The sequence below is a fragment of the Pseudopipra pipra genome, chromosome 1, assembly GCF_036250125.1.
Source record: "Pseudopipra pipra isolate bDixPip1 chromosome 1, bDixPip1.hap1, whole genome shotgun sequence".
Lineage (NCBI taxonomy): Eukaryota > Metazoa > Chordata > Aves > Passeriformes > Pipridae > Pseudopipra > Pseudopipra pipra.
The window spans coordinates 109,523,553-109,536,955 of NC_087549.1; the positions used below are offsets into that span (position 1 = coordinate 109,523,553).

At 47.4% G+C, this 13,403-nt stretch overlaps 1 protein-coding gene across 1 annotated transcript; it reads right to left on the minus strand.

Moving 5' to 3' along the window:
• Positions 1-2,092: 2,092 nt before the first annotated feature.
• CLEC3B (C-type lectin domain family 3 member B) lies at positions 2,093-12,987 on the minus strand. The gene is made up of 3 exons (XM_064670695.1): positions 9,757-12,987; positions 5,363-5,461; positions 2,093-4,019 (listed from the first exon to the last, which is right to left on the minus strand). The coding sequence occupies exons 1-3, from the start codon at positions 9,860-9,862 to the stop codon at positions 3,619-3,621; spliced, it is 606 nt and encodes a 201-aa protein (XP_064526765.1). The 5' UTR covers positions 9,863-12,987; the 3' UTR covers positions 2,093-3,618.
• Between the last annotated feature and the right edge of the window lie 416 nt (positions 12,988-13,403).

Here is a 13,403-nt window from a genome sequence, read left to right on the forward strand (position 1 = left end):
TCTTGTTCAGAGGGAGATTTCAGAAAGGTATTACCCATTTTATGGTTAGCCATTTCACTCTGAACCATTTGGTCCTTTGCCTGGACCTTCAGGCAAAGAAGGTCCTGAACTTCTGGACCTGGGTGGGGGCAATCAGTTGTGTGGATTAGTGCAGGTCTGTTGAAGTCAGCTGTGGATGACGTAGTACTGGGGTAACTCTTTCTATGGGCTCACCCAAAACCTTTTCTTCTTTTTTTTTTATATAAATATATGCATATTTCATTCTTCATCTTTCCTCTGCTGTGTCACAGAGCCACAAGCAGCCAAGTGGTGCCATCGGTGGCACAAGATCTTACACAACATGTCCTATTTTAATAACATGAGGTTCACTAGAGATTGCAGGCATCACAATATATTGTTTCAGATGTGATCATTTCCACATTTCCTTTTTCTGGGAGAAGAGCTGAGGTTTCTTTCCATTATTCTGCATGCCTTTGGTTCAGACCACACTTTGTGGACAGCAGATGTTCCTCTCTGGCTTAAGTGCAAAAACAATTTAATGGAAGATCAAAAAAGTGATGCTTGTCCCATCCCCCAGCAGATGGACCACATGTGCTCTGGGCAGTTTCCATCAGGTCCCTCTGGAGCTGAGGCAGCCAGCGTCCCCCACTCAACCCCTCCATCCTTGCATTCACTGTGAGCACAAAACACAGAGTTGGCCACAAACGAACAAAAAAGAGTACTGTGGTAAGCAAGGATGAGGAATCTTCTAGAAGTTCTTTTTCTTTGGCTTTTCAAAGACAATTTGTAGTTCATAATGTACAATAAGAAGAAGAATGTAAGAATAATATTAACCTTATAAAAGTAACACTGAAACTGCAAAGTCAGTTTCATCATCCTGGATCCAACAACTACAGCAAGGGCAAAACCACCCTTCCCTGTTCTCCTCCCAGCTTCAGAAGAGCAAGACATCCGTGAGGAATGAGGCTGGCAGGAGTTTAGCTATGAGAAAAGAGAGAGCAAGAGAGATATGAGCAAGAAATCTGCTGAGACCAACTTGTTATTTTTTAGATTTTGAGAGATTGACTCTTTAATGTCTGCTCTGGGAATATCCTTTGGCATCCATCTCCACGGCCATTTTTCAGATACACACTCTAGGCAAAGACGGTCCAGCTCCAGCACCCACATCTTCCCCAAAGCTCAGCATTGCCAGGGTCCATAGCTTTCACATTGTCCCTCTTCTGTCCCTGGGCTCCCATAAAAGCCCTCTGTTTATTTCTCTGACCACACATTGTGTGTTAAGACCTTGTGGTTTATGTCCAGTCTGGATTAAAGCCAGCAACTCTTCCAGCATTGTCGCTTTGCATTCATGTGTATCTCAAAACATGGAGGGAACATCTGCCAAAGGAACTAGAGGATTTATATTGAGACAAGCTGGCCTGTAGCATGTAACCATGACCTACAGCAAAGAGTCTTGGAAATCTTCAGGAGCAGGGCCCAAAGTAAAGCTCGGCAAAGGGCTGCCCTCTGTGCAAAAGCGACCTAATTTCACATGCAGTTCTGCAGCATTTGAAACTTCACAGACTGGTGTGGAGCACTGTCTTCTTCATTGACCGTCTTCTCTCCTGTGTGGGATGCAGGAGAGGAGGAGGTGGAGGAGGAGAAGGAGGGAGAAGTCGTCACCACATCATGTGGTGCTGCTGCAGCTCTGCTCTTTGCAGAGGAGGTGGAAGGCAGCCTGGGAAGGACTGTCTCAATGCTGGGACCCGAGGTGCCGCCTCCCCCGGCACCACTAAAGGGAGGGACCTTTCTTCTGTGTTGGCTTGTATTTTAGAATGAAATTTCCCAGCAGCAAGAGGAGGGGAGGAAGGAAATCTTATTTTCCTATAAAAGGACTCCCTGCCTGTACCCTGTGTATGGCGTGTGACTGGAATGATAATGGGGCAGGAGGGGGAGAATCCTGTAAAGCATATTACAAGGTAAGAGGCTCTCGCCTTCTGCTTTTTCCTTCTGCCTTTGATATCTCCAACCTTCAGACAGATCCCTGGAGCTGCTCTGAAGAGAAAGACAAGGAGAAGAAAGCACTCCAATCACACTGACACAACTCCATTCCTTCAGCAAGCTATGTAGATATTTTTATTTTATAGTCATTTGAACAGCAGAGAGTTTGGCAATAGTGACAGCCTCAGAAGCGTGCACTCTGCATTTGCGTATGTGTGTTTCCAGCTTGGCTCAAACTTGATGTCTTGGAAGACCTACCATCATGCTGCTTTTAAACAAAGCAGCAAATTGGAATACCTATCCTGTGGGTTCCCCAACAGCATCATGTCTTGACACCCCCAACCTGGAAGCACAAGGGATGTGAGCCAAACTGGAGGGGTTATTACCAAGCACTAGACTGCAAAGAATCTCTGATACATTTCAGCCAACAGCCAGCAGAGCTTCATTAAGCTGCCGGGGTGATCTGCACTACTTTCCCATCATTGCTGTTAATTTAAATTTATTTCTATTCTTTTACTCATGTCTCAGTAAAAAATTACTGAGGCCAGACCTTCAACTGGGCATGACTATATTGGCACAGTGCTCAGCAGATTTATGCTTGCCGAGGACTGTGTCTGGACTAGCAACTGGACTATTTCATCTGGGTTCTCATCACAAAAACAGGTCAGGTTATTCCTAAAGCTGCTGAAGTGAGTTGTCCTGGAGTTTGTTTTCAATACACCATTGCTTTTATATAGCAGTGTATTCCCTAATAGCATTATGTTTATGTTATTTACGTAATACGTTCATCTTCTATTTTTAATAATATATTTGACTAACTATGTTGCAAGTCATTCCTGCTTCCACCATGATGCTGCAGCATAAATAAAGCTGCTGATGGGATTTTTTCATTAAAAGATCTGGCAGTGGGCGTTGCTCTCCCACTGAAGTCAGTGAAACTGGCTTCTGGCAGATGAGGAAAGGACCAAACATGTCTGTAACTTGCTAATTTGTTCATGCACATAACTCAACTAGTTGGACAACTCATTGAACAGCTGGTACTCTGCCAAATAAGCCCAATTGTATCTGTCAATGCAAAGCAGGAATAACTCCCTCCACTCATTGAGACAGGACCTTGATCCTCAGCAGGCTGAATCATGGCACTACGAGGAACAAGGAGCTCCCACGGATCACTGCCAAGGTTTTTGGGGAAGGAAAACAAGAGAAGAAAGAAGAAATTAGCTCTGCTGGTGTCCCAACAAAGCTCAGCAAGATGGGAAAGGACATTGTAGAGTGACAGCCCTGGGCAGCTGAGGCAGCTGTATGCTAGGCTGGACTGCTGCACTGGTTCTTTGCCAAAACAACTGAGCCATCCTAATAAATTCCCTGTGTAAAAAAATATATCTATGAATCATGCCTTAGAAAGAACAGTGCAGCTGCTAAGAGGGCTGGTTATGGCCAAATGAAATGCTCTAACGCTCTACAATCTGACACTGAGCCGTGACGACTCTCTTTGCAAAGAGTGACTCTACTTGGACACGTGCGCAAGGGTGTGCGTACGTACATGTGCACGTGCACGTACACACACCTATAGCTTCATAATCCTGCTGCTGAGGGGGGAGACATGGGCTGTGGGCGGGCAGGGGGGAGGCCCTGCCGCTACACGATCATGAACTGGCAGATGTAGGGCAGCTGTTCTCTGCACCTCTTGTCGAACCACTTGCCGATGGCGGTCCCCGACAAAGCTGCACAGTTTTCCAGCTTGCCGCCGTCGGGCTGGGTGGTGATTTCAGTCTCCCAGTTCTTGTAGCGGATGGGGCTGCCTGTCATGTCGACCCACTTGCCCTCTGCTGCCATGTCATTGAGGCCCAGCCAGATCTCTGCCTCCGAGCCGATGCTCTTGCGCATGTAGTCATAGAGAGCATCGTTCTCCTCCCCGTTCTGGGGGGTGCTGAGCGTGCCCCCCTGTGAGATGCAGTTTTCGCTGGCCTCGTGGTACGTCTTGGTGTCCGAAAATGCCAGAAAGCATTTTAGGTGAATTTTGGTGCCTTTCAGGCAAACTGAGATGTTACCACAGGAACAGAACAAAAAGACAAAAAGGGAATTGGGTTTAAAAATGGTGCCCAGGAAGAGGCAGCAGCAGCAAATCCAGCAGTCAAACTAAAAACTTCTTGTCTTAGGCTGCACAGCAGCCCTTGGCAGCACGGGATTCCAAGGGGCCCCTGCCCTCCTATGAAGGACACAGTCATGGGGACGTGCCCTCCCTGTCAGCCAACCATCAGGAAAAATGGAATTTCAGGGTGTCCCCGCCACCTTCCCAGGCTTTGCTGCTGCTGGGGCAGAGGCACAGCATGGTCCTCCTGCCCCTGTCCCTGGCCTTGCTCTTCCCCAGCCAATGCTACTCTTTCTCAGAGGAGTTTGATGGAAACGAGTTTTGTCATGGGCACTGCCAAGTGTTGGAGTGTTTTGGGAAAAGCCTGCATGCCAATTAAATCGTCTTAATTATGCAAGATGAAAAAAAAGTGTTTTTTAATAAGCTTTGATCAGAAGCGTTGTGCTTGCATAGCTTGAGGTCTTCAGAGGAAGTTTCTGCTTGCCTCTGATTTAAGTGTTAAGAATATCAAATTATTTTGTTTTTCTTTAAGCTCTAAACCTTGAGGAGTACAGGGTACTGTAGCTAAACAATACCTAATCAGAGCCACACATTAATATCCAAACCAATTATTTCTCAATGAATGTGAGCTTGGAACTAAAGCCTTGATTTTGCTTGTGTTCCTTTTTTTTTAAGGAGAAAATTCTCCTTAAATTGCATTTTCATCTAATTTCTGTTCTCTATTCTGCAAATCCTGTTCCTATTGATGTTGGTGGAGTTTGCACAGAATAACTGTGGAGCATTGCTGGAAGATGGACATTTTGGGACTGTCGTCTGTGTATGTTTAATGAAGCATGGTGGAACTGACCACGAGTGAGGTTCCCTGGGCAGTATTGTGGTATGTGTAAGAGACCAGGTCACCATTTCACTGGGGTTCAGACAAAAAGAGTAAGCTACATTTGGTTAAAGCACAGGCTAATCCATAACCCATCCCTCCACCTCATAAAGGAAAATGAACCTCTGGCTAAGTGTCATAGAAATATCAGTAGCTGTACAAATGGGAAGATCTAGCACATAAAGAGTGGGGCTCCACACTGCACAACTCCTGTCATTAACTGCCTGAGGAGTTTCACCTGCCTGCAGGAATTGCAGTGAGCCCACGCTCTGCTTTGATCCCCCAACCTTTCTCCCCATGTTGTTGCTGTGAGGTGCTTGGGCATCTCCTGTCAAAATGTGTGGAGAAATTGGATCCACTTTATAAGAGCTCCTCTCCCAAAGCAAAAGCCTTGAATTGTTCAGCAAGTCCTGTACCTGTCTGGAGCGCTTGCTTCTCCTTCAGTAGAGCAACCTCCTGAGAGATGTTGTCAATCATGGCTTTCAGGTCTTCAATCATTTTGAGGCTCACACTCTCTGTTGGAGAAGTCAAGGAAAGAGCATAACATTGGTTACATCCCAGGAGAGGCAACCAAATCTGTTCCTATCATCAAAACTCCAGATTTCCTTGCCCTCAGAGAATGATAAACAAAAGGAATCCACAAAGTCAACACCTGTGTCCCCTTGCACATACATCAGAGTGAGCATTTGCTCACCAGCCTGGTTCCACTGTCAACCCAGTTTTCCCAGTTCAGGCTGCCTCTGCATCACCTCTACCTTCAGCGTCCCCGGAGTAGGTACCCCAAGACTGGCCAGAGCTGCTCTCCTGCTGTGAGAAGACACCTCTTTGGCCAGGGAGTTGGTTGCAGCTGGCTACTAAAGCCTACATCTTGCTAGGTATGTTGCCTCTGCAATGGCTTCAACAAGCTATTAACTGGTATTTGAATTTCTCTTAGACAGGAGCAAAAGGACCATCACTCTTTGAAGGTGTTGGGAGATTGGATATTGAGGCATTTGTATTCACTACGCCACCTTTGCTGCTCCTGTTGCTTTACCTTGCCTGTCATAAGCATCTAGTGGTCCTCATAGGGTGAAAGGAAAGGGAACAGTTTGCCCACAAATGTGGCAGGACAGGCTTCCTGGAGGGTCAAGGAGATGGGGAGCTGAGGCACCAAGCCAGGCAAGTAGGGAAGCAGCTTGGATGCTGAACAGAATCACCAGCCCAAAGATTACATGGTGCCATGAATATGAAAAGCCAGACACATCAGGAGGAGGGCATTAAAGCTGCTTTACTCATTGCTCAATTAACTTTAATGGACTCACTTAACACTGAGGGCCTAGTTATTATTTTGCTGCCTTTGATGAAAACACTTTGTGGGAAACGGCTAATTAATCCTGTTCTATTTTTCCATGCAAGCCTCTCTTGCAGCAGAACAAATGTTCTAAAGTTTAAGTAACATCCAAGGGCCATGGCAGAACATTGTCAATGAGTCTTGCTGGGACAGCTCCTTATGGTGTTCCAACTGAGTTTGCTGGTGGGTTTCCACCTGGAGGCTCCCTGCCATGAGAGGTCACGCATCTCCTTGATAACTATCTAAGCTCCCCGTCCCTTGTGACAGTCTTGTTTCCAAATCCTGGGCCACAAGACATTCCTACAGCAGTGCATTCACTGGGACATTGCGTGGAGGATCAGGACTGGTTAACTTGCTCTTCAGCTACAGAGTACCACAGCTACGTCAACAGACATTGAGTTTGCTATATTATTACTGCAGGGTTTTGTCTCTGCTGTCATTTCCTCGAGGCTCGCCTCCTCAAGCCCAGGATCAAGCCTGTTTACAGTTTGTGCTTGCTGTAACTGAAGCCAGCATGTGGGATGCCAATGCTGTCCATAGGAGCTGGAGTGGGTCCTTGTGCAGCCAACCATGAGCAGCAGGATTAAGAGTGGGCAGAGGAGAGACGAAAAGGAGACTCACAGAAAGATGCGGGTTGCAGTAGTCCGTTGGTTTGAAAGCCTGGCCAGAAACGTATTTAATGCTGCAAATGGGAACTCTCACCTGCTTTTCCTTGATCTAATTATATGATGAATAACAAACAAATCTGTCTGTATTTAATTTTAATTATTTAACTAATACTCTATGAAATTTGGATCTATATGTGGGTTGAGAGCTATATGAGAGCTTTGCCTGGACATCCAAACAGGCTTCTGTCCCACAGAAGAATGAGCACTGCTCTGATTTACAATCTCTGTCATCAAATCTCCCTGACCATCTGTATTTCTTCTGACACCAGGCATTTCCATGAATGTCCCAACTGGAACAGTCAGATCCCATATTGCAGTCTGTCCCTGGATCAGAGGAGGATACCAAACACACACGCATGGATTTATCTCAGTGTAAATGTTCACAGGCATTTTCAGGAAAGAGCACCCAGAGTACGAGTACACTGAAATTTTGGGCAGCATCAGGAGTGGAGCCCAAATTAGTCCCTATTCACTGATTTAAGCATCTGAACTCCAATTTCTGTCTCCAGTTACCTTAGAAATAAATGTGAGAGCTATGCAAAGCTGCTTCCTCTTGTGCCCCCAGCAACCCACCATGGCTGTGACCAAGGGAAGACTCCACCAGGGCTGGTGGGTGCCCAGCCTGTTATCCCTAAGCCAGGGGGTGACATTGCCCCCCAGGCAGGAGTGCCATTGTCTGCCTCCCCTGGGCATCCTTTTGGGTGAGACCCCCAGAGCTACCAGACAAAGGCAAATCCTGTCTGCCCCCCAGGGCATCAGGGAACAGGGAGAGTTTGCCGAACAGCTGCATTTGAAAACATAACTGGGGAGCAATTTGAGGGGGAAAACCCCAACAGCAGGCAAAGTGAATGTGCCATCTCAGCATTTTCTAAATACTGTGGTTTGGCTTTTCATGTTGAAACAGCACCATTTTTGTTCTGAAGCAGATCCAAATACAAGCAGTAATTACAAAAGAAAAAAAACCACACCAACAACAAACCCCAAAACAACCAAACCCAAACCAAACTGAAAACAAAAGATAAGTAAAAAGAAAGATAAAATGCTTGGCTCAAATCAGTGCTTTCTATTCTGACATTCGTGGTTTGGCTGCATAGATTAAAAAAAAATAAATCCAGCCAAACACCCCAACTCTCCGCTGACTTAGCCTTGCCTGACCCTCCTGGGCAAAGTGCAGGAGGTGAGCCAGGATGGGGGGGTACTAGAGGCCTGGGATGAGGCTGAGATGGGGCCAACCTGCCTTTGTTCAGAGCAGGAGTAGCTGAGCCCTGGCCCTTGCGGTGGCTGGGCAGGCAGGCTTGGATGTGGGGAGGGGCTGGAGGCGAAGAGGAGCCTCCTGGGAGATTTGTAGCGCTTTCTCCCTTTCCCCACCCCCTGGCATTGGTAAAGATATGAAAAATATTAATGAAGAAATGCTGGAAGTTTCCAGTAAAGGCAGGGCAGCTGATCCACTGTGGGGCTGGATGCTGCTGGCCAAAAAAAATGCCAAGTTACCGAGTTTTCGACTTTTCCCCACAGAAAGTTTGATGTCTCCTTTGACAAGAAATTCTGAGTAAAACCTGCCACCAGCTGTTCCAGATGGCTTGATTTTCGGGACACCTTCCTCAACGAATTTTAAATCAGAGCAAGTTTTTCCTGTCAAAAAGGTGATTTTTCTCCTACCTTCTTATCACCAATTGATTACAAACAGCAGTTGCAGTGACACAGAGAGAAAAAGAGGATTTCTCTAAGAAATGTCTCTCTTCAGTCTCTAAGATATATTTCTAAAATAGATTTTCTCTAAGAAATGTCTTTATAGCTCCAGTGAGTGCAATGCATGTATGTGCCTTATATGAGCCCAAAGGCGTATTTTTTGCTCTAGAAATAAGTCACAAACTGTTTTCTCTGTTATTCTACATCCTGTGAAACAAGATGTGGAATAAGCAGTTATGTTGTGAATTCATAGAAAGATCTAATGGGAGAAAAGGGAAAAATTTTCTCAAGGATGCTATCTGACAAAAACAGCAACCGGGTGAGCCTAGAGAGCAGCCTGGCCAAATGAATTCCAGAGATGCTTCTTCCTTGCTCCCCACTTTGTTCCAAGCAGGAAAGCGCCTGCCAGAAGCGATCTAAGCCCAAGGGTATGCAGTCAGGCACATCAGGCAGGCAGGGTCACATGCTGCTTCCCTACCTGCCTTCTCCTGTAGTTAATGTGCCTTGAGTCAGAAGGAGAAAGGATGGGACAGCAGCAAAAAAGGAGAAGGAAAAAAAGAAAGCCACTAGGGAAAATAAAACATAGGCATAATTTTGTATGCATTGCCCTCTGGTAAGCCTGAGTAGTCGGAGCTCATGTACAGTGTGACATACACCCGAGGTCAGTGTTTTTATGGATTATGTATTTTTTGCATACTTTTGTCTCCAAATTGGTTGCCTGTCATCTGCCACTTACTTGCTTCTGAAAAAAGAATGAGAAGGGGTGGGAAGTTATGGAAAGGGGGATTTTAGTATAGGAAAGGTTTGGTATGAACCTTAGAGAGAACATGGAAAATGCGTTGCCCTCCGAAATTCAGACCAAGCTGTCCCAACAAATTTATTAAGACAGGAACCCACCCAAGCCATTTCAATATCCTCAGTATTTTACAGAAAAGCTACACAATCATCCCCACGGTGGGTTGGGGGGAGGTGGGGGGTGAGAAAAAGACACTTTATTAAATTTTTAGATGCTTTTTAGAGAAGTTTCATTAAAGCACTGTTAAATGCCCAAACAAGTGGGCTAATTGCGACCCCCCAAGCCCCTGCAAGGTTTCCTCGCAGGGAAGGTGCCACTGCCCCTTACCTTTCTTGGAAGCCGCCGGTTTCTGCCGGACTTGGCCGGAGACCTGGGCGAGAGAGAGGAGGCAGAGGAGGAGGCAGAGTGGGAGGCAGGCTCCCCGGAGCGCCATGCCGCTGCCGTCTGGTGCCGAGCGATCGTGGAGTGGCTTCGCTCTGCCCTCACACAGCCGCCCGGACACCGGCTGGAGTCAGGAATGACTGTCCCAGAAAGCCGTCCGCTGAGCCCGGGCCAGCGGCAGCCTCCCTGCTCCGGGGGGAGGCTCAGGCGGCTCCAGCCAAGGCTGAAAGCCTCCCAGAGGGGTTGCATTTCTTAGCACTCTGCTTGTTTTTGTTAAAAGGGAAAAAAGAAGGGAATGAATGTACTGAAAGTCTGCTAAGCTAAGCGTAAGGAAAGGCTGGGAGTATAGCTGGAACGACTTCCTATGACTTTTAGCAAAATGCCACACGTTTTATCTTGTGTGTCAGCGATGGCAACAGCAGCATGAGGTGTGAAACAGCATTTAGGTGGCCGAGGGAACAGAGAGGGGCCACCTGCCCCATAGCCCCTCGGAAGGGATGTCCGTGAGGGATGCTGCCAGTGCCAACAGAGGCAGAGGGGAGTGCAAGGGAGGACTGAGTGCCCCAGTCCCTACCATGGTGTGACAAAGGGCCTGGCATGGAGATTCCTGGTTTAACCCCTCTGTGAGGAGCTGCTGTGAGCCCCCCAGGCTGAGTGCAGCCATGGTGGTGCAGAGGTTGGTTGGTTTTTTTCCTGGAGTAATCCTTTCTCAAAATGTAGGATGGTTCTAACACCTAAAAAAAGCAGTTCCACTGTGGCTTTGGTAGGGTTGTCCTGCCATCATTGCTTCTTCTTGAGAGATGAGACTGGTACTTCATGCCCACCTCTTCCCAGCTCTTCATGGGATTCCCTCTGGAGGGTCCCTTGCTGCAGAAACACCCATTTCTCTGCTCACTGTGGAGATGGGAAGCAGGTGCTGGGCAGCCCTGCCAGCTGTGGGCAGAGCAATCCCATGCAAGCCAACTGCTTTCTCCCCAAAGATAGTTTCTTGTTTGCCTTTAGACAATCACAGTTTGAGGGAAGCTTCCAACATGATAGGTTTTCACCTCTAAATTTGGGATCCCTTCCCGCAAAAAGGAGTTACCTTGCACAGCAGGCCTGTGGTGCGTGTGACTGTGCCTTTGCTCTTGTCCAGCTCCCAAATTTATGTTGTAGGATAAGGCTTTGGTCTGTGTCTATCTGAGGAGCAGCTTGGTGACACCCCTTCTTGGCTGTGGGACCTGCTGGGGCTGGGGGGCAGGAGGGGCTGACCTAGTGTTTGCCCATCCCTTTTCCTTGCCCTGATGACTGGGGATGGAGTGTGGTTCCCAGCGCCAGACTTGAATTGCCAGTTCTGAGGCAATTCCAGTGTAAATCACTCTCCTCGCGGTGATTCCCATCCTCTGGAGTGAGGACAGCTATGTTTGCCATACTGTCCTCTGCCCCATGGCAATTCTGCAAGGACAGGGGTGGTTAGTGCTGTGGAGCTGCCTGGCAGCAGCATTACATTTAGACCTCATAAAAATCTGAGTGGCACCATCCAGGAGCGTGAGACTCTTTTGGTGGCAAATGCAACCCAACCACCAGACCACACAGTGGCTTCACGTGCTTTTAATTTTCCAAAATTGCTCTCAATTCTGTAAGATAAGAAACCAAACATCAGCTCCAGAGGTTTTAACCCAACCAGAGGGCTGTTCATCAGGTTGCTCCTTAACCCTTTCCATTGCCCTGACCGGTAGCTGGAAGTGTTTCAGCTCTGCCTCACCCTACCAGGCAGCAGGAAGGTGAGATCTCAGCCTCTACACCAAAGGGACCATGTTTTGGCAGGTGTGGGCAAAAGCATGGATGAAGAAAACCGGGAAGATGCTTGACCTGCTACTGCAGATGTCCCACTAAGAAGAAGGCTGCTCCATCTCTGTACACCAAGTGAATTGCTTCTGCCTGGCACTGGACCACTTCCCTTCCTGCTCTAGCAGTACTCACACTAGGTGCACTTTGCACTTAGGAAATCTGGCACGTGCCAGGGTCCATAATCCAAAAGATCTCATGGCCGAGTCTGTCAAAGCACTGAGACACTTCATGAGGCACAGTGGTTCTGAAAATCTTCACACCCGCTGCCCTTGAGTCTGGCTGAGTACGTGAGGGGTCTTCCTCAGGGCCACCTGCATAGTTAGGTGGCCAAAAAATACTTAGAAATTTGTGTCTTCACTCAGTTTGGGGAACGTTCAGGCTTCTTAATACCTCTAGAGCTGTAACAGATGACTGGGATGAGTGGGACTTGGGATGGGGGGAACATGTTCTACAAAAAGCCATTCTCCCTGAGACCCCCTTTCAGGGTCCCAGCCTGACTTCTTGGCGCTGTTGGGCTGGGCTGTGCCAAGCAACACTGCAGACCACTGCCTGTTTTTTGGATGGTGTGGTTGTTCAGCAGCTGCAGTATAAGCAGGTGAGCCCTTCCTGCAGGAGGAACAGTTTGAGCAAGTGGAGGAAACTCACGCAGAGAGAGGAGAGGAGGGATGGGCATTTTTTGGACAACAAAGTGCTCCGGACATCAGCCATTAACCTTAAAACTTTTCTGACAATTTAAGGCAAGATGCCACTCAGCACCATGTAAACCACTTGAGTTGTAGGGCCATAAAAGATAAACAGGGTGCCTGGAAAAAGAGCTACTATTTAGTTTGGCCACCACTGTGTTACCCTGCCTCACTCTTTTGCTGAATAAGGAAAACCCTGCCCTTATGTCCTACCTGAACAGAAGCTCCCTTGCAGTCCAAGCTTTTGAAGCCAAGAAGGAATGGGTTTGATTTTCACTGCCCTTTGCCACATGTACTACTCCCACTCAAATTTAAGCCAGAAAATATATATTTTGGGGATTTACTGTTCTCCTGCCTGGACTATCCCAAAATGGAATGGAGCCAAAGAGATGCCAGACACCTACATACACATACATGTTCCTTTCCCTTGACACTTGAAAGCAGTTCTGGTAACTCAGCACCTCCCAGTTTTCCTTGGCTCCAGGTATGCTCGCCTGCCTTTGCTTTGATTCATGTCCTGCCAAGCTGGGAAAAAACCCAAAATGTTCCCTTTGCTGCTGTACGTGAAATGGATGGCTCTGGTGTGGAGTCTGACAGTAATCCCTAACCACAGATTTCTGTGTATCTGGGACCCACCAGAGTGTTGCCCAGCTGAAACAAGAAGGACAATGTGGCTTTTCATTAGCCACTGAAGAATAGGTCCACAACTAAAGGGGGCCTCTCTCTGCACCAGCCAGCAGGTCCTCTGCTAGATGCTACCATCACTTTTCCTGAAGAAGAGGAAAATGAAAATAAGCAGACTCAAAACACTTGTCTCCAGCTGCAACACCTATTCACAGAGGGCTTTGCTCCAATTCTGTCCTACAGAGACTGAAAAAAAAAAATCCTTGACAGTATAAAAGCTGATAAACCCCCATAAACCCAGACAATGGGAACAAGCTGAAGTGTTGCTGCAATGAGTCCAGAATGAGGATGTGTCATAGTTTAAAATTGGCCCCCGCTGAAAGTTCGGGGGGGGGGCTCAGAGGTGATTGGGTGCCAGGGCAGTGTTCCCTGGAGAGCCAATCACTGTCCATGTTC